Genomic DNA, 27699 nt, shown 5'->3' on the forward strand with positions numbered 1-27699 from the left:
ACAATGGCACAAAAAGTGCTATATTACAATGTTTCACTAGCATCAGAAAAGTAGTATTCAAAACAGATTAAAGAATATTTTTTTTTGTGTGACTGGTTAAGTGCTCATGGAAAAGATGTGTTTTTATCCGGTTTTTAAGGGAGAAAGTGAGTCAGCTTCACGGATGGAGTTGCGAAGTTCATTCCACCAACGTGGTATGTTGAAGCCGAAAGTGCGCAAAATTATTTTGGTGCCTTTTTGTGTTGTACAACAAGGCGATGTTCCTTAGCCGACCGCACTCTTGAAGGGGCATCGGTCCTATAACTGTCCTATAACTGTTTAACTCCTATAACTGATCATAATTTTCATAAACATCTTCAGCAGAAAAGTACATCTCGCGAGATGTGACTAGAGCTGTCTCGCACGCGATTGGCTGTTCGCTTCATTCACGTGAAAGCGCACGTGAACTAATCATAACCTCGGGATCAAACTCTCGGGCGCCTTGATACCACTTAACCCTAATGCGTTCTGAGTGGATTTGAAAAATCCCAATTTTACTAAAACCTACATTTTGTAAAACATGGCACAGACATATTTCCGGATCCTTTCAACAATGTCTCTTTTTTTCAAGGTACAGAGCAGAGCTGTTTGGCTTTTTGTGCCAGGAGTAGCATAAAGTCACCCAACAGCAAAGTGAAATACTGGTGGAGAGTATGTCAAAATGCATGAAAGCTGTGATTGAAAATCAGGGTAATTCCACCAAATATTGATTTCTGAAATCTTCCTAAGTTAAATGTTGTACTGTGTTGTTTAAAAATTAATAAGATCTTGTTTTTATATATATAAAACTTGTTTTTATATAGAACTTGTTTTTATTTATACAATTTTCTGCAAATAAATGCTGTAGATGACAATATTTCTATTTGGAATTTGGGAGAAATGTTGTCAGTAAATAAAACAAAAATGTTCATTTTGTACAAACACATACCTATAAATAATAAACCCAGAGAAACTGATAATTTTCCAGAGCTGTATATTTACAACGTGCATGATCATTTTTTACTTCGTAACTGCTCAATCTGTAGAAGTAGCAGTCGTTCAGAATAAAGCTTAGGACAAAAACCGTCAGTGTTTCTCACTTTGTGTTCATAACGACTCGGTTACTAACGTAACCTCGGTTCCCTGAGAGAGGGAACGACTATTGCGTAAGTAGCTTACGCTATGGGAAAACTCCGTTTCTCGAGAAATATTGAAGTCTTTATGTAAAACGCATTGCAGCTGCACAGCAGACAGTGATGAGCCGAAGCAGCTTGGTCATTGGCTGTGCTGCGCAACTGCTCGAACCAATGACGGGCGATTTAGAACAGCGCCACCAATGGGGGCGCCCGCTTCAGCGCTCATAGCCTGCTGAAATTAGCATATGAAGGCTATATAATGAGCATCCCGTCATTCCGGTTCTTTAGGTTCAATCGACTGAAGCGACTGACCAAGCACAGGCACGGCAGCTTACGCAATAGTCGTTCCCTCTCTCAGGGAACCGAGGTTACGTTAGTAACCGAGTCGTTCCCTTATCGAGAGGTCTCTCCTATTGCGTAAGTAGCTTACCCCATGTAAAACGCCGTGCGTGCTGACTTCGCTGTATAAAGCCAGAGGCAGGTGCCTGAGCCTTAAAGCAAAGTGATGTTCCACGAGCCGGCCAGAGGCGAGCTATTTAGTGGGGTATGACAGGGCGCCCTTACTTACAAGGTGGGGTGCTCCTTGTACAAACACATATCTTATGTACTGAGTTTTTTGTGTACTGGTACGCATAATAAACCCTCTAAGCCGGTCAGAGACGGACCTTATAAGGGAGGAGATAATGCCCAGCATGTACATACTCCAGTTCATTCCACAGTCAGACTGATAGAATGTTGGAATATAGTGAGGGGACCTGTAGGTTATAAAACCTGATAAATTGTGAAGGCGAGGCCCAGCCTGCCGCCGCACAAATATCTTCAATGGGTATCCCACTCGACCATGCCCACGAGGAGGCCATGCTCCTCGTAGAGTGAGCTCTGACGCCTAAGGGGCATTGAAGGCCCTTGGCTTCATAAGCTAGCGCTATAGCATCCACTATCCAGCGTGATATTCCTTGCTTTGAGACAGCGAGACCCTTATTTCGGCCGCCAAAGCATACGAATAATTGTTCCGTCTGTCTGAACAGGGCAGAACGTTCCAAATATACTCTGAGCGCCCTGACCGGGCAGAGTAAATTTGCGTCGCCTTCGTCTGCTGAAGACGATAGCGCTGCCAGAGATATCACCTGTGCTCTGAAGGGTGTAGAGAGCACCTTAGGAATGTATCCGTGCTTTGGCCTAAGGACAACTCTGCAGTCGTTAGGTCCAAATTCCAGGCAAGCAGCGCTTGATGACAGCACGTGCAGGTCGCCCACTCTTTTAACTGAAGCGAGTGCCAGCAAGAGCGTGGTTTTGAGCGAGAGCTGCTTGAGGTGCACGGTTCGGAGAGGTTCGAACGGGGCACCTTTGAGTGCGTCCAGGACCGTGGCCAGGTCCCAGATCGGCACCGAAGGTGGGCGAGGAGGGTTCATCCTCCTAGCGCCTCTTAGGAAACGAACGATCAGATCGTTTTTTCCTAATGAATGTCCTTTAAGGCTGAATGTCCTGAATGTCCTCAGGATTGTGTGACGGCGCTATGGCAGCCACATAGACTTTGAGCGTGGAGGGTGTGCGGCCCGCCTCCAGCAGCTCCTGCAAAAAAGTGAGTACACTCGGTATCTCACACGTTTTGGGGTTCAAGCTCTTGGTATCACACCAGTCACTGAACACTTTCCACTTTTGGGCATACAAAGCCTCGTGAGGGGCTCGTGCCTCAGCAATGGTTTTCAGAACTCCACTGGGGAGGTTCTCGGGAACCCATTGAGGGGCCATGCATGGAGGGCCCACAGATCGGGGCGGGGATGAAGAATCATCCCGCTGGCCTGTCCGAGGAGGTCTTGCCTCAGCGGAATCGGCCATGGGGCAGATTGTATCATCTGTACCAGCTCTGGAAACCATGTCTGGTTTTTCCAGAGTGGGGCTACCAGGAGCAATGCACATTTCACCTCCCTGATCCGACTGATGACCTGAGGCAGCATCGTGATCGGGGGAAAAGCATACAAGGGGCGGCTCGGCCAGATTTGGGCGAGCGTCCGTGCTTTTGAGAAGAAGAGAGGGCAGTGCTGGCGTTTTCCTTGGAGGCGAAGAGGTCGACCTCTGCCTCGCCAAAGGTTCGCCATAACCACTGAACCGTCCGAGGGTGGAGAGACAATTCTCCTGGGAGAACTTTGTCTCTGGATAGCATGTCCGCTCCTTGGTTCAGGACGCCTGGCACGTGCGCTGCTCTTAGCGAGCGCAGGTGGTGTTGTGACCATAGGATGAGCTCCCTGGCCATAGAGTGCAGGGAGCTCGACCTGAGTCCACCTTGGCGATTTATATACGAAACTACCATCATGTTGTCCGTTCGGACCAGGATGTGTTCGTTTTGCAGGTACGGAAGCAGGGCTCTGAGAGCCAAGGTGACCGCTTTCATTTCCAGACAGTTTATGTGTAGGTGCTTTTCCGGGTTTGACCAAAAACCGGAAACAGGCCTGCCCTCGTAAAGGGCCCCCCATCCTATTTTGGAGGCATCTGTCGTGATCATTTTTCTCCGCGTATTCACGCCCAGACTCACTCCGGTTTGATACCATTTTATGGCTTTCCAGGGCGTCAGGGCTTTTATACAGCCGTGATTCGCTCTGATCAAAAAGTGGCCTGAGCGCCACCGTGAGTGGGGACACGGCTCTTGAGCCAGCGCTGGAGAGGACGCATGTGCAACAATCCTAGCTGGAGTACAGCTGATGCCGAGGCCATGAGGCCGAGCATTCTCTGAAATCGTTTGACGGGGGCGTGCGCGCCCGTTCTGAACGATGTTGCAAGGTGTCGAATAGCGAGCGTGCGCTCTGATGAGAGGCGCGCTGTCATCTGCACTGAGTCTAGCACTATTCCCAGAAAAGAAATATTCTGGCTGGGGGGATAGCACGCTCTTTGCAAAATTTATTCTCAGACCTAGGCATTGTAAATGGCTGATAGTCCAAGATCTGTGTGTCATTAACTGAACCTCTGATTGTGCTATGATTAGCCAATCGTCGAGGTAATTCAGTATCCGCACTCCCCGCTGTCTCAGGGGGGGAAAGTGCTGCATCCATACATTTCGTGAATGTACGGGGGGGGCCAATGATAGGCCGAATGGTAGTACTGTGTACTGGTATGACTGTCCCTCGAAAGCGAATCTCAGAAAAGGCCTGTGATGAGGCGCTATCGGGATGTGAAAGTAAGCGTCTTTCAAATCCACTGATAGAAACCAATCCCCGGGGCGAACTTGCGCGAGGATATGTTTGGTTGTTAACATTCAGAACGAGCGGATCATTAATGCTTTGTTCAGATGTCTGAGATCCAGGATGGGGCGAAGGCCTCCGTCCTTTTTCGGGACGAGAAAATAGCGGCTGTAGAAACCCGCCTCGCTCAAAGAGGGAGGAACAGTTTCTATAGAGCCCTTCTCTATCAGTTTGAGCACCTCGGTGCGTAGAACATGTGACACATCTTTCCTCACTTTCGTCTCGACCACCGCTGAAAAGCGGGGTGGTCTGCGAGCGAATTGAAGTGAGTATCCATGTTTTATTATGTTCAAAACCCATTTCGGCATGTCGGGGATTTTTTTTTCTGCTCGCACAGATATGGGCTGAATGCCGGCTGGGGGTGTGTCGCAGTGACGTATGGGCCTCGCCGGCAAATCGCTTTGTGCTAACACAGAATCTACGGCTCTCAGAGGCGCAGGTGCGCGCTGAGCAGCTGTATTGAATGCCGAGTGCAGAGGTGCTTGTGAGAGTACAGGCACATGCGCTATTTCCGAAATGCTGACAGCATGAGTGCTTGAAACTGTATGAACAGTGTTTTGAAGTGGGGGTGCATTCATCATTATGGGCACGTGCGCCACGTTCATAAAGCTTTCCGCATTTAGCGGGGAGTTTCTTAGCTCGCGCATTACATCTGTGATGTTTGCAGCATAGCTGTTTGAAACTGTGTGGGTAGCTGTGTGTAGGGGTGCGTGCAATACAGCAGGCACACGCGCTACACTTATAGCACTTCCCGTTTTCACTGGGGAAGTGTTTATAACTGTGGGAACAGTGCTTGTGTGTAGCGGTGCATACATGACAATAGGCACACGATCTACATGTTTGAGACATCCAGCCTGAGCTGGGGAGGTGTTTGGCACTGTTTGGACAGTATTGATATGTGGGAATGCGCACTTTAGTGTGGACATGTGAACCCTTAGTGACACAGGCAGAAAATGACTCTTTTGGTGATTTCTGTGTGTCGCCGTAAAAACGGCATTTGATTGCAGGTGAGCGAGTTTTATGACTGGCCCATTGACTGCTGTATAGACATTTCCAGCCGCCTGTAAGGGGACTGGGTAATGTTTTGAATGTTTGAGAGGAAGCAGTCCGGCATCTGCGAGACACGTACTTCCTCTTTTTCTTCCTGCTGCTAGGAAGACTTACGAGGCTCCGTATTCAGGGTGATTCTGGGTCGAGGGCCTCGTTGCTCCTGCGGCTTTCTTCGGCCAGCGGAACGCGAGCGGCGTTGAGCGTCTGCTCTTCGGCTGGGAGACGGGTGGCTCTGCCCTGGCTCGCTGCTGCTGCTGGGGCGGTTTTTGAGATGAGCTGGAGCGCTTAGGCAGGAAGTGATGCATAGCTTGCGAATCTTTCCGTGCCGCAGTGAAGCGCTCCGTGAAATCTCTCACCGTAGGTCCGAACAGGCCGCTCGGAGTGACAGGTGCGTCAAGGGTGCTTTATCTGCGTCCTTCATCTCCGTTAGCGTTAGCCACAGATGGCGCTCAAGGACGATCAAGTTAGCCATGGCCCGGCCAATGGATTGGGCGGTGGCCTTTGTGGCTCGCAGAGCTACGTCCGTAGCACTGCGCAGGTCCTTAAAAGCATCAGGTTCAGGTCCAGACTCGTCCATAGAGCGGAGAAGTTTGGCTTGAAACACTTGTAGAACCGCCATCGAATGCAGCGTTGACGCAGCTTGACCGGCGGCGGCGGCGTATGCGCGACCGGTGAGAGCTGATGTGGTTCTGCATGGCTTCGATGGGTGAGAAGCTCTGGCCTTCCATCCAGCTGTGGACGGTGGGCATAAATGATTGGCCACAGTCTCTTCTAGGGGCGGAGTTGCCTCATAGCCTCTTTCTCTCGCGCCGTCCACTGAGGAGAGCGAAGAAGAGAAAGAAGGCTTTAGGCGAGCCGAGTGCGGGGCTTTCCACGACCTTGTGAGCTCATTGTGCACCTCAGGGAAGAAAGGAGAGGGTCTCTGTCGGGGGGCCTGCCGGCGCCCCTGCAGGAACCACTCATCCAGCCGGCTGCGGGCGGGTTCTTCCGGAGAAGACCAGTCGAGCCCGAGGTCTTCCACGGCCTTAGACAGGATCACGGACGATCTCGAGTCCATACTGGTGCTGGCCTTCGTGTCCGCTGTTGTAGATTGCGCGGGGTCAAACGAGCCTGGCCAGTCGTCAGATGCAGCGTCAAGAGAGAGGCTGTCATCCTTTCCATCGTCGTTCCCCTGATCGCCCGAGCGGGACCGAGACCCACCGCCGTTGGAGGGGTGCAGGTCCTCTCGTGAAATGGACCGACTGCGGGGAGAGGTCTGGTAGCGGCGATGCACGGGGACTGAGCCGGCGTGACATCACCGGTCGGGTGCTCTGGCAGCCTCTGTGAGCGGCGCTTTTCTTGCTGCGGCTCGAACAGAGGTGGCAGCACGGGGCAGCCGGCTGCGCTTGCGGTGAAAGCGGCAAAGCGAAGCGCCTTCGGCGAGGCCCAAGGAGTCGCATTCAGGGCATCCGCCCTGAATGAGTGCAGCTTCTGCATGGTCCAGACCCAGGCAGCGAGTGCAGAGGACGTGCCGATCTCCGTCGTGAAGAGGGCCTCTGCATGAGGCGCAGGCTGAAGGCATTTGAAACAACGCCTTGGAAAATTACTCTTTTAATTCTAAAAAGCGTCGCGGGGGCAAACGTTTGCAGAAGAAAAAGGATATGCGATGCGCGCCGGATGGTGTAGCAGAAGGCTTCGAAGGCAGCTGAAGGTGCCGGCGTCCTCTCAGCAGTCCCGCTGTAAGCGTGTCAACGGCGGCGAAAGACTCCAACAATCCGGAGGATCCAGCGAAGAGAAGGTCTTCGCTGAAGGAGATTAAATCTAAAGAACCGGAATGACGGGATGCTCATTATATAGCCCTCATATGCTAATTTCAGCAGGCTATGGCGCTGCGAAGCGGCGCCCCATTGGCGGCGCGTTCTAAATCGCCCCGTCATTGGTTCGAGCAGTTGCCGCAGCACAGCCAATGACCGAGCTGCTTCGCTCATCACTGTCTGCTGTGCAGCTGCAATGCGTTTTACATAAAGACTTCAATATTTCTCGAGAAACGGAGTTTTCCCATAGCGTAAGCTACTTACGCAATAGGAGAGACCTCTCGATAAGGGAACATTCAGTCGGCCGGTCACATGTAGTCGTCAACAAATATTTCAACCTATCCGAAGCTCAAATCAAATGAGAAATTCCACCTCTGAAGATGGTCAGAACTCGACACAGCTGCTGTGCAACACCTCTGCTCTGTCATATGTCATTTGTCGATGCAATCGAAAGGTGGCATCAGTCGAGTAAGACGAAAGAAAATGATCAGCAAAAATTTTATGAGTACTCTTCAATTTTAATTAAAATTGTAAGGAGTAAAAAGTAATATTTTTTTCTTTGGAAATGCAATTAAGTAAAAGTATTCTGTTTAAATCACACTCGAGTAAAGTACAAATCCCCAAAAATAATACATAAGTATTTTTACTTAATTACTTTACTCCTCTGGTTGGGCATTCATTACAATGACATGTCACGCATTCAAGTGGGAAACAAAATACAGAAGAAGCCAAACTTAATAAATTAAAAAACTAAATTAGTTGACTGTCATATAAAACAAATTAATATTAAAATAAATTACAGAAGTTTAAATAATTATGAAAATCATTACTTCCTATCATCTTTCATGTTGACACATCCCTTCCAACATCCCAACTCGGAAACAAGTGTATCATCTAGAATTCAGAGTTTCCCACTCGTTAATACAGCTTTGCGGGGTCATTCATGTGCTCGGAACTTGTAATTATGATATTTCCAACTTCACTTGGAGGGCACAACATCTCTTAATTCAGTCCTCCCCTGACTGCACCCACCTCTCACCTACTTTCTAGGCGAGGCATTTGGCATCTCAAGCCTTTTATCTTTGGAGAGCGGGGTTTTGGAATGAGGAGCCGTGGCTGATTCAATGGCTCAGACACGTGAAAGCTTCAGAATGCTAAAATCGTTTACAGCACCTTTAAATAAGACTCGTAGTCAACTAATTCTCTTAAAGATCATAAAACGTTTACCTGAAGTGACTGATCCAGATGTGTTGTTGATACTGAGCACATTTATGTGAGAGGTGATGAAAGTGAATTGCAGTTTAGATGCTCACGATTATTTAATCAGTGGAAAGGTCTGGAATATTGTATCACTCTTATTATGATCAATGAAGCTGCAAGCATGTGATTTGCAGACAAGGGTTTTTCTTTTAATTATAAAAAAATGATCCTTGTGTGTCTCGTCTGTGGTAGCTTTTACTCTACTCTTAGAACAGCAGTTCAAAACTGCAGACATTGTTGACTTTTGTGTGACCAATTGCTTATAATCTTGCTCTTTGTACTTCTCTTTGTATAAAAGCAACTGCTAAATTACTAAATATAAATGACTTGCGCAGCTTTATTATTATAATGGGAGGGATTTCAAGGACTATTCATCAGTTTAAGGAAGTGACATCTTTGTTCCTTGAACATTTCATGCTAGTTGTCAAACTAATTAAAAACAATAGGAGGCACTTCATTCATATTGACTTTAACATGATTAAGGTTACTAATGTTAAAATGGTTTTCATGAAATGCTTTTTTTTCCCTCCCCAATTTGGAATACCCAATCCCCAGTGCATCATTGTGGTGGCGTAGTGACACACCTCAATCCAGGTGGCAAAGGACGAATCTCAGTTGCCTCCGCGTCCGAGAACATCAACCCACGCATCTCATCACGTAGCTGGTTGACCGCATTACCGCAGAGAAAAGTGTGAAGCCTCCACATGCGCTGTGTCCGCAGTAATGCACTCAACAAGCTAGGTGATAAGATGTGTGGGTTGACGGTCTCAGAGGCAACTGAGATTCGCTACGTTCCCCACCGAGAGCGAGAACCACATTATAGCCACCAATTTGGTTGCTTAGGTGACCTGACTGGAGTCACTCAGCATGCCCTGGATTCTGACTCGTGACTCCAGGGGTGGTAGTGTAGTGCAGCGTCTTTACTTGCTGAGCTACCCAGGCCTAAATCTCTGAAGAACATGTTTTAGAAAAATTATTTTGGTATGAACTATATGTGGAGCTACGATAAAATTGCTGTTTTATTAGAGAACACACAGAACATTTTGTGACAGGTAGGTGTCAGTTTACTGCTCCCCCATTCACTTGTATGGTATCCACAAATGGTGACTTCTTACTGTTGTAACACAGTAGTTGACCGTTACGCTCTCTCCAATCTTAAAAAATATAGAGGTTGTTATCTCAGTATAGAAGATCATAGAAAAACACCGGAAAAAGAGTGCAGATGGAAAACAAAAATACATTTGGTGTGAAGGGCCCTTCATGATAAAGTTTCTAAATTAAAACCTATCATTTATATTTTAGTCTTGTGGTGTAGCCTTAATTGTAAATGACCACATTAACAAAGGAATCATAAAACACATTTTATAAATCAAATGTTTATAATGTTTAAAACAATACAGTTTAAATAGAATTTATGTTTTTATATTTTTAGCTCCGAGGTATCTTCTTGACAGCAGCTTTGATACGGTTTTGACTAACTCCGCCTTTTTTTGATGTGCCGCCCTTTTTGTCTCTGTCCTTTGAGTGATTTGTCAACTTTCTTAGGACCTCTAAAATGAAAAGAAACAAAGATTGTATCTCAGAGTAAGATCAACTAAAAATAAAAGGCATTTTGCGAAATATCTCTAACGTAAATGTAACATGGTAACCACAGTTTGAAACTCTTTGAAACTTTTGTCTGTAATCAAAAATAAAGTAGGCTAAAGTAGCTATATAAAGTAATATAGAATTGTGGCATGGGGGGCGTGGTCATGTGATGGCGGAGGGAGATTTAAGAGCCATGCCACAGCATCAGTGGGAGAGAGAGAGACCTGAGAGCACAGCAGCCAGAGTGTGCTACATTTTTTATTTAAACTGTTTGATAACGACAGTTACCTTCGTTGCTGAGGAAAATAAATTAATAATAAAAGAACTGACCTTGTTCGTTGTCTCCTGACTCCTCCATATCTCAGGTTTCAGCACCGCTGTAACAAAGTCTTTAGTTCGGGCAATGGAGGAGTCAGGAGACAACGAAGCAAGTTCCCAGGTGACAAGCCTTACCACTCTCTCTCTCTCTCTCTCTCTCTCTCTCTCTCTCTCTCTCTCTCTCTCCTATCTCTGAGACCGACACATGATCACACCCCCCATGCCACTAGAATAAATCATACAAAACGACAGAAAGATTTTGAAAGATTCTTACACTGTCTGAATGAGTTTCCATATTAAGTTATGATTTTATAGCAGTAACAATGGCATGAGCAACAATGGTATTTTGGTGGAATCAATGGTTACTGTGATAATTTTTGTATAATATCTGCTTACTGACATTTCAATAATGGGAACATCCTTCAAAGAACAACTCAAAAGAGGAATGATGCCCTTTATTATAAATGATAGATGCATTACCTGCTAGCTCAGGGTAACTTGTCCCAAAACCACTAACTGCTGAATATTTAGGACCTTCAGTGCCTTCACCTCCTGCAAAAATAAATAATTAAATAAATATATAATGTGTAAAATAAATCTGTATAAACTGTGTGTGTGTGTGTGTGTATCTATATATATATATATATATATATATATATATATATATATATATATATATATTATACAGTATTATTTTGACTTGCAGTCCTTGACTTGTGGTAGCTGATGTGGGCTTATTGAACAGGGGTGAGGGCAAACTTACGTGACACACGTACTGGAATATAGCTCGCTCTCTCCTTCAGCAAACTGCTGATGAGGTCAGTGCTCTGTGCTTTCTCATTCAAGTTCATCAGCTCTCCCATCCTGTCCATCAAGTCCACATCATCTGCAGAATACAGTTTTCGTAATCTACACTGTGTCTTTTTGGCTCACAGTTAACATTTAGTAACTTCAGGAGTGTTTTAAGATCTCCATTTATCTTAAGTAATTTAATTAATAAAGAAATAATTAAGATCAACCTTCCACAACAATCCATATTTAAACTTAAAGTGTGATAGCTATGGTTTACCTTGGACACCCAGATTGCATTTCTCTTTTATGCAGTGGATGAAGTTTATAATCTTGCAGTTTATGTTCAATAGCTCCTCTCTTCCTTCTGATAGCAAAGTGTATGTTAAAAAAAAAATCCAAACATGCAACCAAAGGAACTTTTGGAATGTGAATCTTAAAAATAACTTTTTTTACTACATTTACAATGTTTCAAATGAATAACAATACTTAAAGTAAAAAACAAACATATAAAAACATGTTAACCTTTAAAGTGTTTTCAACATAGACATTTTTATAAAACTTATACTGAACTACACTAAACTGCAAAATGAGAAAATTGTCTTGTACTTACCACCAAATATCACAGTAACAAACATCTTAGTCCTGAATAAGATGTGAAGAACATTTACCTCTTCCGATTAAATTACGATTAAATCACTCTGTTCTCTCAGCAGCTTTCAGTAATGAGCAAGGGCTGTTCACACAATACCAAAATAAAAGGCAGTTAAATGTTGTTGACTACAGCCATACCTAGAGACAAAGGCCTGGTTTATGAGGAATGCTGAAGAGTTTCACAGTAGTGAATGTAATTGGCGGACTATTGAGAGACTCCATTTTATGCCATTTTATCCTCTTGTGCTACCACTGAACTATGGATGAACTCCCCTCCTGCCTTAGAATTTGTATTTCATAAACATCACCGTCTTGCCTGGGCAGATTTTTCACTCTCTTCTCAATCTCTTTTTTGTCTCTCTTTCTGTCACCCCCCTTAAACGAAGAGGTGAGAAGGCTCTTTTTTTATGAAGCAGACAAGTCTTATTTGTCTCCATGGATTCAGTACACAGACAGACAGCTTCTTTGATTTGAACAGGTTCTGGTATACCTCTTCTTGAGCAGGGAGTAAATCTATGGTCTTTTTACCTTTAACACATATACCTGTAACAGAACCGTATAAGCCTTTTCCACTATAGGGGTTGTACTAACTTGGGGAACAATGTCTGTTGTCACAGGAAACTGAAAAGCTTAATAAACCCCAATTAATTGTATTGTCTATTACAATTTATCCTTTAAACTACACAAAACATTCCTACTGTTGGATGTGAGATGACCCATAAAACAAGCTCAGCTGAATGGCTTCTATTCTTGACTTGTTCTCAATTATCTCTGCTGAAAGAAGTACAAGTGCAGTACTGTTTGTCTCAAACAAAATGGCATGGACTAATAGGCAGATAGTGGTCTTGATTCATATCCAAACATGGGATCGGTCCCCTGTTGATGATATAGTTACTTCATGTCCAAACAAAGGAACAGAGTTCAGACAAGGTAATGAATTATGAGGGAATGAGGAATTTTGAGTTAAAGCATTCCCATAGACTGTATATATAAATGGTTTTAGGACTGAATTTTTAAATAATGCTATGCGTGACTGACATTATTCTTTTTGACAGATGTGCTCCTAAAAATATAATTGTTTCTATTGACTTAGAGCAGAGAAGGTACTTTGAAGCCTCCTCTAAAACTAAGACCTACACATATCTTACCTATTGTCTACAGCCATACCTACACTGTAGGCTACACAAACATTAAATGTTAAAGATTCAGTATTTAAAATCAGACAACTTGTTGTTTCATAACAACAATCTGTATCTTTTGTGATCTGATGAACTGAGTTTGCAATAGCATATTCCTTTGTATGTCAGTTTTATGGCATTATTGCTGCTACACAATCCCGTAAATCTGGAGAGAGTATAGCCCTTAAAAAGCCACCAACAACACCATGACAACACAGGCTTGGTCAGCCATAAGATTCTGATTTCAGCTATCAGTTTATATGCTGTCCTCAGAACCCAACGCTACTTTAGTGCCTTTCTAGCGGTGTGTAAACATCATCAGCTTCATCAACAGATATTTTCCCCAACTTTAGATGTGATATGAAGCCCTCTCTGACCTTTATGTCAAAGATTAGGACAATCAGCTTGTTTACTTTCTTTTTCACCCTCAATAAAAGCTAAATGTGGGGCGTAACATGTTTTAAAATGTACAGTATATATCCCATTCACCATGAAACAAACGTCACTCACGCAGAATCATCATGGTTAGTTATAGAGCAGGTATTCATTCATTCATTCATTAAAAAAACAAAACACAATTAATTTCATCAGTTCAATAAGTTCAATATTTTTTATTTATTTATAAAGCACTTTCCAACTACACTTGTAGACCAAAGTGCTGAACAATCAGCATAAAATAACATAACACAATAAAACAAAACAAAATACACTTTAAACACCACCACACCCTGCTACTTAAAAGCTTTAGAAATCGTCATTTTGAATTAAGCTTTAAAATAGTGATAGTGGTGGTTCATTGGGAAGATGGGTGTGAATACTGCATTATCAGAGAAGCAACATTGGGTAGTAATTTAACTTTCTTTTGTGTTTGAACAAAATGAGCTTTAGCTATCTCAGGAGTGACAGCACTATTTAAAGGGATAGTTCATCCAAAAATGAATTGAAGTTGAAATGAAGAAATGAAATGAAATTAAGTTGATTTGGTGTGGGTCTTGCTGGCCTTGCTATAAAGGGATAGTTCATCCAAAATTTAAATTCTCTTATCATTTACTCACCCTCATGCCATCCCAAATATGTATGTCTTTCTTCTGCTGAACACAAAGATTCTTAGAAGGATTTTTCAGCTCTGTAGGTCCATTCAATGAAGATGAATGTGTACAAAAATGTTGAAGCACCCAAAAGCACATAAAGGTGCATGAAAGTACTCCTGATAACTCCAGTGGTTTAATCCATGTCTTCAGAAGCGATATGAAAGATGTGGGTGAGAAAAGGATCCATTTTCAAGTCCTTTTTTACTATAAATTCTCCTCCCTGCCCAGTAGGTGGTGATATGCATGATGAAAGTCACCAAAACACAAGAAGAATGTGGAAGTGAAAATGAAGATTTATATTAAAAAGGGACTTAAATATCCCTTTAGAGGAATGGTTAATAAAAAAAATAAAATAAAAAAAATCTTGTCATAATTTACTCAACCTCATGAGGTTTCATACCCATTTCATTGACTTCTGTAGAACACAAAAAGAGATGTTAGGCAGTATGTTATACTCCGTGACCATTCACGTTCTTTGCATCTTTTTTTCCCCACATGACAATGAATGGTGACTAAAACTAACACACAGCATGACATCTATTTTTGTGTTCCACTGAAAGAAAAAAGACAGTCATATTGGTTTGGAACAACACAAGTGTGAGTAAATGTTGACAGCATTTTCAATTGTGGGTGAACTGTCCCTTCAAGGTTGTAACGAACAGTGCAAAATATATTTTAATTTAAAATCCAAATAAAATCAAAGACAAAATTATTTAAAGACATGGCATAATATGAAACAATGTTTAATTTCACCTTTAAAAATGTAATACCAAGCCTGAATAATATTAACTGATCAAATGTGTTTAAAACCACCTTTAAATCTATACAAATATTTTAGTCTGCTTTTAGTTTGTCACACTGGTATCTACATATACTGTACAGTATATACTATCTCTATATGCTGAGCTCAGTTCAGAAGAATGCTCATCTAAAATGCTAAAAAAATCTCAAAAGATCTCTTGAGAAACACTAGTGCACCCTTTTTAACCTGGAATCATTTGGGATTTAGGAAAAAGGCTGGGAAAAATACAATGTTAGGATTCATAAGTGCCTTCAGCATGTGATAGAGCCCAAGAGGAACATTCTCTCTCGGGAAGGACACTTCATGTCTGCAAGTCTCCATCTTTGGAAGAAAAGTCGTAATCATTTTGCAGCCATTCTTTTTACAGTAGTCATTCTTTAAGCTATATCTCACTTGTTACAATATGAATCCGTCAAATGCTGGCCATGTTTTTCTTCTAAGCAGTGCAGTACAGGTTTAGCAATTTTTACACTAAATGTTGTGTTCAGTTTAAAGATGAATGCTTTATGTATTTTTCTCTCCCAGAAATGTAATCTCATTTAAAACACTGACGTTTCATTTCCTTTTGCTGTAGTGAAGAGTTATCATTTACATAAGTTCTGTCCAAGCACGAATAGGGGAGGCTGAGTTTAGTTGTCACATGTTTTATATTTTATGATATATTTAGCATATTTTTCTCAGTCTACTTCTCAGTGACGAAAACGAACATACAAAACCACTGCTAGAGAAAACATCTATTTGTATTTGGACTATTGTTACTATCCAGTGTTGTGTAAATTACTCAAAAGAAGTAATCCACTACAAATTACTAATTGCTTCTCTAAAATTGTAATCAGATTACTTTTCAATGAACATGTTTTGTTTTTCCACTCAACGATTTCAAAATGTCCATATGTTCTCCTTCTTCATTGTCACATGCAAGTCATATACTCAGCCCTACACGTTTACATTAATATGTAAGTGACTTTTCTGCTGTCACAGAAACACAAACAGAAGCAATATATTGTACATAAATACTATTATTCATTGAAATTCTAATTGTAATCACTTTGACTAAAAGTAATTAGATTACAGTAATTCATTTGTAATCAGATTCCCTCCAACAGTGTTACTGAGGAATCGCATTTCTGACAACCTCCCCATGTGACTACTAGCCCCGATCTCTACCTGTCTGTTTGCTCCTGAGACCCAGTAGATACTCCCACATGACTATACTTAAAATAACTGACTAGGCCATAATCGGATGTTACAGAATCTTTTCTAACATTTAGACCACAAACTCTGTTATCTCCAAATACTTATCATAATCAGAGATGTGTGTGTTCACTCATGTTATTTGAGCAGCTGATTAATTGTCATTTATTCATGTGTTAGAGGAAAATGTGTTCACATTGCTGTTTCTGTGCTCCAGTACTGGATGACCTGATCTCTTGTAAAGACAGAATTAGCACAAAATACAAGCAGTAGATTTAAAAAGAAAACTCATGATTCATCAGCATTGTCAGGGTAGAACAATATCTGACTTGTGCAACATAAGGACATTCACATGAGATAATATTTGAAACTTCCATTGAAAACAACAGAGAAAAAGAGCAACACTGCTTAAAACTCATCAAAGAGTTTTCATAACACTTCTAGCCATACCACATGTACTGCGAAGGGTTGCAATGCTTCTGCCAACCCTATGGAATACAGTTTTGCACCATACTGAACACTAAACAGATTAAACCAGATTACTTGTACCACCAGTACTGGTTTCCACCAGCTAACTCACACAAGCTGTTGATAACACCAATGAAAACTGTTTTAACTGTCCTGTGATCATATGTATTGGTACAGTGGTGGTTTAATACTCTCCCAATTCCTATTAGCCACCTAGCAGTGCTCTATGGGCATTGGTTCATATGCATATTATTTCATAACAATATTGGTACACACAATTTTGTGCTCATGTTTATGTTTTATTACTGATGTTCCAGTAAATGCAATAGTTTGTTCATGTACACTGGATGTAAAGTTGGGCTAGATTTCTTTCTGAATCAACCACCACTAGACTGACCAAAATAAACAAGACCAAATAAAACAGAATTTTGGAGATAGAGAGTAGAAATTAATCAGTGTCAGAAATGAACATCTTTATTAAGGGGCCATTCTTGCCCTTGATGGATTTTAGGGGCATTTTTGTGTAATTTATGTCAAATCAATTAATTTAAATAAATTCTCAATCTACACAAACTGTTACCTATTAAATCAAATCAACATTTGATTAAACGCGTAATACACTATGAGGAAATTCTGACCCAATATCGGGAGTACTTTCATCACTTTTGGTAGCATTAACAAGCTCTGTACACTGTGTTACAGTGTATGGCAAGTCCTAAAGAAGCAAATAATAAATAAGACCGAGCAGAATCCATCATTCAGAGAGTACCAGCTATCAAGAAACCTCTGTGAGCTCAGAGCAGTGATCTGTTTGCTGGCACAGGAATGATTTAATGTGAAGAGGCGAGGACAGATCCTTTCCATTCTTAATTTCAAACACAGCATGCTCCCTGCAGGTATTTACTTGATCATTCCATGTGAGCGGTGACTCTGGAAGCCTTAGAGTGGAGTCTGATCGATGCCTGTGAGAACTAGTGAGTTCTACAGGCTTGTTGTCTAATATTGAGTTTTCTGTAGCAATATTCCTATGTGTGTGCCCAGGCTCTGCACTTTCACAGCTGCTGGTGGTGCTACTCTGTTCAGTGTAGGGGTCACGAATTAGGCCGTTGACTTTAATTCTAAGTGAGTCTGCCATGCTTGCTCGAGCAGAAGTATGGGTGCTCCCATTGCTAGATAGCAGCTCCCGTCTACCCAAGATATGATAGCGCACGATTTTTCGAAATGTATATCTGAATTCGCGAATACGGTAGGCGTAGATTAAAGGGTTCACGACCGAGTTGGCATGGGAGAGGATTATAGCCAGATACATGATGATAACTGGCGGTCGTTGACACTCCGGACAAAACAGAGTGAAACAGTTGATGATGTGCAACGGCAGCCAGCACACCGCAAACAATCCGACGATGATGGCCAGCGACTTTGCTGCCTGGACCTCTTTCTGCAGGATAGAGCGGGACTTTAGCTCACACGGCATGGCCTTGGATTCTATGCATTTGAGTTGGTGGCGTGTAGCCATGAAGATTCGCAAGTATATGGCCAGCATGATAAGCAAAGGCAATAGAACACAGGCAAAGAAGTTGAAGTAAACCATGTAGTCCATGACGACAACCTCCTCGAACAAACACTTCATCATGCCAGGTGGGCAGGTGCTATTTAGGGGCTCCCCAGAGCGGGCATTGTGCCAGCCTAGCATGGGCGTGAGACCAATGATCACCGATAGAACCCAGCAGAATGCAATGACGCCTTTTGCACGCTGCCCTGTAACTAGGCTGTTATATCTGAAAGAGAGAGAAAATTATGTTTTTCACATTCCCCAACCATAAATCTTTGTTGCATTTGGTCTAGATTGTACTGTAGATCTAACAGTTCCAAAGTACTTTCAAGACAAAGCTAATGGCAGCATGGCTGTAAACCTGAAAACCTCTTATACGTAGTGTTCACGTAATTTCAGATTTACCATAATTATGAGTTTCTGATAAAGAAAAATAGTAAAAACCATTCACGTCTTTGTCGAACTCGTAATTACAAGTTGGAAGATCTGAATTTTATTTGTGACATCATGTAAAAAAAACAAAAAAAACTATATTGAAGGTACAAATGTATCTAATATACTGTACATACAGTGCCCCCCCGAAAAACACTTAAGCCACATCCACACTAATAATACATTTTAGTCTGAAAACTCTGTTATCTGTTTCCTAACATAATCGTTTTCCAAATAATGCTGTAATGGAGAGTTTTTTTTAAATGTAGGAGGAAACACAGTTAGTGTGGATGAGAGGCATATACTTAGCAAAATCATTGTATTTCCAAATGAAAACTTATTAGTGTAGATGTGGCCTTTTAAGCCACAAAATCTTTGCATTATATACAGTAATGAAATATCAAACCAAGTGGCATTTAAGCTAAACACTTTTAAAAAATGTGTTTGTTAGGCTTCAAATACTAAAACACTAGATGTTCAATATTAAGAAAAGATTAAGGCCTTTGGCTGACAAAATTAAGTATTTGGACACCTGTGTGAAAAGGGTTAAAAGGGTCAAATGATTATTAAAAATTAATTTTTACACCAGCTGTTTAAAAGAAATTGCAGAAATGACTCTGAAAATTAAAGTTAGTTTTGAAAAGAGGCCTAGCATGATTTGTTTGACATGTCAGTTTGTATTAAAGGAAATTACATTTACACATTTCACAAGTATGACCAAAGCGTCCAAATACTTTTTGTGGAAACTGTATTTCTTTCATTTTATTAAAGCGAATGTTACTTGGTGCACTTTCTTTGTTCTTCAAGATTTTGCATGAGAATAATGAGGAAAATAAGATAGTTATTAAGGTAGTTATTACCATCAACTGGTAATTTCTGAATCAGTGAATATGAAAAGCTCAGTGTAAAATCTCAGAATTGTCACATAAATAACTACAGTAATTCCGACATGACGTGAACACAGCATTAGAACAACCCTGTCACAACCACAGTGCCAAAGATCTTTGCATTCAAACACGCTCACTGGGGCAATTTAGAAGAAAGAATTTGCTCTGAAATGTCACAGTTTGGAACAGAAGTCTAGTTTCAGAGTGTCTCTTTGGCCAGTGTGGGAGAACAGCTGAGTTCGTTGGCCTCTATCAGTCTTATTCTCCAGATGTGAAAGTTCTATGAGCAACATAGTGAAAACAACCCCAAATCCCTCCCAATTAACCTAAAAAAAAACCTGCCTCAGGGACAGACCGGCAGGACGTGAATGCACACACAGTCTTCTGACTTTCACACATTCCTTTAAAACCAGTAGAACTGACTGATCCAAAGTAGAATGAAATAATATTATACCAACATTATCTCAAACTCCATTAACATGCAAGCTGCTCCTCATGAATAGGTCTAATTGGGTATTTATGGGGTGCAGAGTGCTGAAGTGTTTATAAAAAAAACTGGCATGTGATAAATGACTTGCAGTATAATTGAAAAAAAAAAACAGAAGAGGATAGTTGCTGGAGATATCTTGTGGTCTGGAAAATGATATTAGCAAAAACATTCTGGTGATTTATGAGAGGTTATAGTCAAACACAGAATCAAAATCAGAGTTCGGATCTGGCTAGAATGTTGGTACTAAAATCATATTCAGCCTAGAATAGCATTTATTGGAAAGGCACACTGTCTCCCATGGCTAGGATCCGGTTCTACTCATGTTATAGTAAGCTGGCTGTGTTTCAGGATGGCTTTCCCTGACAAATGGGAAAATTTGATTTCAAATTGAAGAAATGGTGGAAAAGTAGTCAAAAGTAGTGTGTCATTTCTGTGCCTTTTGTGGCACCAAATGGAATTGCAAAAAAAAACCAAATGGTTGTTTTCAAACAGGTTTCCAGAAAACTCCCTTGTCTTCCATTGGTTGAGCCAATGTTGCACTTTCAGACTGGTTGGATGCTCAAACAAACAGAGCAATATTTTGATAGAGTCCCACGTTTCGAGGGAATCAACCTCTGAATGTCTGACCTATAGTTGTCTCTGCATATTAAACTGGGATAGGAGATGGTAATTTAACCTGGAAAAAAATACTCACTTTAGAAAAGGACTGTTTTCTCTTAAAGGCCAAAACAATTTCACAGAGGTGATATGAAACATATGGTCGATAAAATCTAATAATAACAAACAGATTCAACAGACATGGTCCCATTAGCGATCATCAGAGAAACTACAACCTCCCTGATATATGACAAATGTGCAAAGATTCTGACAGCACACTCCCATAACCCTCAGTTCCACTCAAAGCGACAGTTCACCCAAAATTGAGAATGCTATCATCAATCAGTCACCCTCATGTTGTTCCAAACCTATATGGATTTCTTTATTCAATGAAACATTAAAGAGGATGTTAAAAAAAGTACAATGTTAGGGACTGACAGCCTTTGTCACCATTTACTTAAATTGCATCTTTTTTTCCATTCAATTAAGTTAATGGTGATTGAGACTAACATACTGACATCTCCTATTGTGCTCCACAGAAGAAAGAAAGTCATACAGGTTTTGAACAACATGAGTATGCGTAAATGATGATGGAATTTTCAGTTTTGGTGAACTATCCCTTTAACGCTTTTCCCCACCATCCCCCAGTAATAAACACACTTCACTCACCTCAGTGGGATCTTTATGGCAATGTAGCGGTCAATGGCAATGGCTAAAAGGCTAAATATGGAGCTTTGAGTCAGCACTAACACAAAGCAGGCGATGAAGAGACAACCGTAGAAATTGGCGCAGAAACCAGTGCTGATCACGATGGAGAAAGGGATGGCCAGTACACCCACTGCAATATCTGCCACAGCCAGTGAAACAACAAAGAAGTTGGTGATGGTCCGGAGGTTGCTGTTGAGGCCCACTGCCCAGCAGACCAGCACATTGCCCAGGACAGAGAACAGGGCAATCAGCAGCTCCAGAATCATGTACACCACATCGAAGGCATTGCTCAGCATGGTGAGGTTGCTGGGAATAAGGGATGATGCCTCGCCTTAATGTCCATAGCTGCAACTCGAGGCAACAGCCAGAGTCAGCCTTAGTAGAAGACTTAAATTCCTTTGGTTCAATAACCAAGTCTCATTTTGTAACTTTTAAACTATTGAAGAGACTCCAGATTGTTGTGTTGTTATTAAAATAAGTAATAACAAAGATTACATCTCTTGAGAGACACTGCCACTCATTATAAAGTATCCATATTGGGAAAAGCTTTCAAAAATGATCATGAAAAAAAACAAACAGTTTTTTTTAGATATAGGAAGTTCTCCTCAAATGACTTTTGAAATGATTTGGTATCCACTAAATCACCAGTCACAAAAAATATTTTTCTTAAAAAAATCCATGATCACATGTGATGGTGTTAGAACTGATGGTCCATTATTCCATGTATTGTTTGTCCTTCTTCATATCACGATTTAGTATTTAGCTGTGTTCCCTGGAAAATGGAGACAGGAAATTATGATATCAACCGGAAAACAGACGTTTGCAGAGAAAGATAAAACACTTTAAGACTTGAGTGTCATTACAATCATGTTTTTGAAGGCTTTATGTTAAATAACATATTAATAATTGTGATGCATTACAATTACATGATTGATGAAAATAAGGCTGAAAGCAGATTTGGAAAGAGTAGATTACTTAAATTGGACATATGGGTCTACAAGCAGACAACATAGAATTGAAAGAACTTGAACACATATTATGCATATGCAGTGTATATTCCACAATATCAGAGTAAGACTGATGAACCAAGATATACAAAAAAACCCTGAAATTTCACCACTGTCATTTTTACTCAGTCCTTCCATGTTCATATTACTCAAAAAACTAACTGTTACAAGTGGAACATAAATTAACTAAATTGATTCAACAAAAAAGGTCTTGTCAGCTTTACGTTTGCATTGGGACAACATGAATATTTTTTGTTAAGGTAACTGAAACAAGGCAGATGATTTCTATTTCCCAGCATGCTTTACATGGGACTCGACAGGGAGAGTAAAATTAAGTGTTATTTTAGTCTTTGTGCAAGATAAATATAAAACTTGTTAGTTTATAATGTTTTATGTTGAAATTTAGAAGAATTTCTGTTATGTTTTAGTTTTGGGGGTTACCATGGCTAAGAGTGGAGTTTGAGCCTAGGTTGAGGACTAATTAATGATGGGCGGATCAATACTGATGTGATATCAAGAATCCTCTCATAAAAGTATAGATTCTGAAGTTTTTTTTTTATTTTAACAAGTGATCATATCATTTAAATCACATGAATATTAATGCGTCTCATAAGCTTCGAAGTGTAAAAAGTATTATAGGAGCTAATTGTTGTATGGCACCGGAACTATTTATTCTTCCTAAAAATACTAAAATACACCAGCAGACAGAGCACACCCTTTCAGTCATCGTGCTCTTCACACTAAGTAATGACAAACCTAGATGTGACATGTATTTTAATGGGCTTGTGTGACAATTTGTACAGGTTTATTTAAATTCAGAGTTGTTAAAACATTGATAATGATCTTTAATCCTTGTTAATAAATGATACCCTTATGAAAAATGTACCATTTACTGTAGTAATATTGTATTAACCATGACTGTAGTAATCATGTTTTTTCTTTCTTTCTTTTTGGCAGTAACCAAGGTTTTGATAAAATGAACCATGGTTTTACTGCAGCATTACTGTAGTATCCATATGGTAACTTAGTTTTATTAACAGTAGCCATATAATAATATCTATGGTTAATTTTGTGGTTTTATTTGTTGCTTATACCAACTAATTATTGAAAGGTAAACAAAGCAGCCTAATAATTTTCTGTTTAGGCCAATAAATATATATATAATTTTTTTTTATTAATAATAAAGTTACTCATTTTATCCAAAGAATTCGTAAATATTCAGTTTAATAGAGATATCAGCATCAATATCATATGATATTGGTATAGATATCAGTGATATTGGCCTAAAAGTACTTGGTATCAGATGGTATTGCCCATCCCTAGGACTAATACATTTTGGGTATTCTATCTAGTGCTTTGTCCATTAGGCAATTGCTGTGCCTACCATAGCGTTGTTACCAAGCTGCACTCAGAAGTGTTTCCCACCAGAAAGTATTTAGCATGCAAACATTTCCTGTAACTAGCAATTTACTAAAAAACTTTCATGTGAATTATTTTGGCATGCTACATTTTAGCTAGGTTTGCTCTACAAGGTCATTTAAATGTTTGAAAACTACTTTCAAACACGTTGAACCACTGTCCATGATTGAATCAAGTTATTATTTTGAGTGTTGAAATAAAGTGATTACTATCTCCTATCTAACATTGAAATTTTGATTCTTCTATCATGATTCATCTCTGTAATAGGGAATGGCCGAAATATGCTTCCTTGCAGACACATGTGGCAAACATATATATATATATATCATCCTTTATTGAAACCAATTTATCATTGGTCTTTTTTATTTCACAATTCACATTACTTATGCTATTTAAAGACCCCATAAAATGACTTGATGAGTAGTTTTCTTTTCTGTCATATATTTCCCATTGAAAAAGTAAGTTGGGGTGAGAACTTTCGTCTTGTTTCTTTTCTTTCATTTAAAAAAAAATAAAAATAATAATAATAATAATAATAGCCAAAAGACTTTAGTTTATGTCTTAGTCATGAACCATGATTAGCTAATTGCTAGTCAGTGCAAGTCATCCTGGAGAGCATTTGATTGGACAAAAAAAATTGTATTTGCATAAAAGATTAGTTATTCAGATTTTTGGTCCTCCTCTGAAACAAATGCTGTACATTTTACCTATGTTTATCAACTGACAATTAATTTGGACAACTTTTACATGGACTAAAAGCCACAAAACTCCAGTTTTCAAGGGTCAACCAGCAAAAAGACTCAACCACAGCTGATTTCTTAAAGCAAGATTCTGCCTGCAAAGGTGTTAAGACAAGACCATGAATCTTAGAAACTGGCACTAAAGTGACAGAATCTGACTGAAAGACAAATTAGGAAACAGGAACTAAATAAGAAATGTTAAGAATGTGAATAGGTGAGTGCCATTGACAAGAATTGAAAGTGGGGGGAGATCCTTGTAGAAAATCCTTGTAGTATGAGTTGAAAAACATAATAAACAATCAAAGCTTGAAGCCTCAGAGCCGTTGATATGGATCTGTGAAAGGTTAAGAGCTGACAATAGGACAACAAATAGCCTAAACGGATCTCTACAACACTTGGTTTAGCCCTTTGATCAATGGCCTTTTTGACCCTATTCTGGTTTCAGTGCTTTGTGTTTACAGAAAGAGAAGGTTTATGGCAATAAACAGGCTTTAGGGCTACATCTGTGCCAACCACAGACTCAACAGTGGATACTTGTGGAAGGATGATGGAAAAGAGCATCTGTATCAGCTGGACTATTTTTGTAATTGTATGATAATTCATCATGTACCACAGTCACCACAAACTACTACATCCGCTCAGAATCAGATCATTACTTTTCTGCACCTTTTACTCCCCACACCGCTGACATCCTTAGGAAAATCAACCCCCAAAATATTAAGGTTTGATACCAAACCCATTACAAATGCTGCAGGTGAAATAGCAGGCTCTATAAACAAACAGATGTAGCTCAGCTGTGTGTGAGTGATGGGTTTACAGTTGTTTAACTCTCAGCTGATGGATAGGATTATAAAATAAGAAATGGCCACATTCTAAGTTGAAAATCAGCTACTTTAATTCTTACATTTAATAATTGATTTACTTGAACAGACATAATGTGGGTTAAGCGCTCTCTCTCTCTCATCTATCTATATATATAAAATACACACACTACCGGTCAAAAGTTTTGAAACACTTGACTGAAATATTTCTCATGATCTTAAAAATCTTTTGATCTGAAGGTGTATGCTTAAATGTTTGAAATGAGTTTTGTTGACAAAAAATATTATTGTGTCACCATATTAATTTATTTAATTACAAAACTAAAATTTCATTAAAAAATTTTTTTTAATTGATGACATGGACCAAATAATAAACAAAAGCAGCCAATAAGTGCCAAACATAGATGGGAACTCCTTCAATACTGTTTAAAAAGCATCCCAGGGTGATACCTCAAGAAGATGGTTGAGAAAATGTCTGCAAATTCTAGGCAACGGGTGACTACTTTGAAGATGCTAAAATATAACACACGTTTGATTTATTTTGGATTTTGTTTAGTCACAACAAAATTCACATAGTTCCATTTATGTTATTCCATAGATTTGATGACTTTACTATTATTCTAAAATGTGAAAAAAAAAACCATATAAAGAATGAGAAAGTGTGTGTGTGTGTGTGTGTATATATATATATATATATATAAGATTGTAACTATACCTAGCCATTACCATTCTATGTATGACCTGTCACATATGTCTCATCATAACAGTAACCTTTAATATCTTAAAAGCTACATATTTTTTTCCACTCCAGTTCTCCAGAAAAAGAATGAATAGTAAACCACTTAAGGCATATCAGGAGAGGCAAAAGTTAATCTAGACCAATGATAACCCAGTGAGCTAAATTATGAAGCATACTATTCTTTACTAAGTCACAGTGCTGTTTCATATAGCCTTTATTTTGTTTACGCTGTAAACGTAAAGAGGATTTCTTAAATATAATAATTTTTTTTAGTCGGACAGTGGTTGTAAACAGAGTAAAAACTTTTTTCTTTTATTTATTTATTTAATTCATTTTTACTTGGCCTACAGAGCTCTTTGGATTGTCCGTGTGGCTCAATTATGCACATGCTCATAAAATTTGACTTCACGTTCTCATCTTAAGACGTGACTGAACCTGAAAGACAAACGCAGGAGGCAAACACAGCATATGCGTTATGATGACAGATAATAACAGTGCACAAAACACAACAACTAGGCTTATTAGATCAAATTTCTCTAACGTGACTCACATAAATATATAAAAAAATGCTTGAAATATTTTTTTTTAAATATCCAAGATACAGATAAAAAAATATATTTAATTAATGTTCGACTTGCACGGTCGATGTCTATTTAATTTCAGTTGATCTGTTGAAACAACGTTGTTCAACGCGTTTAAACGTATATGCCACTGTGTAGGTTCCTATTTGTTAGGGGGCGTTCAAAGCAAGACACATCACATCAAATAGAACAGAACGCAAGTGTTAAAAGGCGCAACGGCCAATGACGTCCAAAAACAATTCAAAAACAGCGCAGACGAACAATTTGTTAAATTAAACTTACCTTGATATTCGATAACTCCAGAAACCACAGAAGACAGAGAAATAATAATAAATAATAAATAAACTGAGAATAAAGCGTAAAGGTTATTTCCTCATAAAGACAAAGAAAGTCACTGAGTGATCCTCGCTCAAAAAATGCTTTTTACATGTCAGCTGTTAGATCCGGAGCGCATCAGTCCTCACATCATCACTGAGATGACAAACTCTAGGGCCCCTTTAAGAGTCTGTGCTTGACCAATCCAGAGCCAGGATTTACGCTCGAGACCGTTTCTTCCTGTGCTCATGTATCAGCGAAACAACTGTGCTACGTTTGCCAGTTGTTTTTTGAGTGATTAAACTGAAAGCAGTGATTTTAAGATGGTCTGTTGTTAGTGATTTCTGTTAGTCATTAATGACGGGAAAACATGAATCATTTTGATATGTCTTACAAGGACACTTATAGCCTCTAAGTTTCCCAATATAAAGATTTCATCAAGACTTTGTGGACAACTTGCTGCTAAATTCTATTGACTACACCAGACTCAAAATACAGTCTTTGACACAGGAAAGTTTAGTTGATAATCCATATTTTTCCCAATCACTTGAATTAAATGTAATATTAACTATGACAAATTAAGTTACAGATGTTAATTCTCATTTCAATCAGTTTCATTTCCATGACCTGTTTTCGGGACAATTGTTGAAAGCTTGTCCAAAGTTAGCCCACATATATTCAGGTTAATCTGGGTTCATTCACACTTGCAACAGTGCAAAATAAATCGGGGACACAGACAATAGGGCTCTGTACAGTGAAGCATGCTAATTAATTGGTCTCATACAGTATAAAATGCAACTTTTCTTTCCCTTCTAATGACTGACGTCATGTCCAACA

At 40.0% G+C, this 27699-nt stretch overlaps 2 protein-coding genes across 2 annotated transcripts; both read right to left on the bottom strand.

Moving 5' to 3' along the window:
* Positions 1 to 9921: 9921 nt before the first annotated feature.
* Positions 9922 to 11923, bottom strand: LOC127630551 (uncharacterized protein C22orf15-like). The gene is made up of 5 exons (XM_052108190.1): positions 11801 to 11923; positions 11468 to 11554; positions 11162 to 11284; positions 10879 to 10950; positions 9922 to 10043 (listed from the first exon to the last, which is right to left on the bottom strand). Exons 1-5 carry the CDS (start codon positions 11823 to 11825, stop codon positions 9922 to 9924), a joined length of 429 nt encoding a protein of 142 aa, XP_051964150.1. The 5' UTR covers positions 11826 to 11923.
* A 1698-nt stretch (positions 11924 to 13621) lies between these two features.
* On the bottom strand, positions 13622 to 26997 carry LOC127630865 (adenosine receptor A2b-like). The gene is made up of 3 exons (XM_052108704.1): positions 26830 to 26997; positions 21202 to 22012; positions 13622 to 18352 (listed from the first exon to the last, which is right to left on the bottom strand). Exons 2-3 carry the CDS (start codon positions 21534 to 21536, stop codon positions 17350 to 17352), a joined length of 1338 nt encoding a protein of 445 aa, XP_051964664.1. The 5' UTR covers positions 21537 to 22012; positions 26830 to 26997; the 3' UTR covers positions 13622 to 17349.
* Between the last annotated feature and the right edge of the window lie 702 nt (positions 26998 to 27699).

This window comes from Xyrauchen texanus, chromosome 37 (genome assembly GCF_025860055.1).
Source record: "Xyrauchen texanus isolate HMW12.3.18 chromosome 37, RBS_HiC_50CHRs, whole genome shotgun sequence".
Lineage (NCBI taxonomy): Eukaryota > Metazoa > Chordata > Actinopteri > Cypriniformes > Catostomidae > Xyrauchen > Xyrauchen texanus.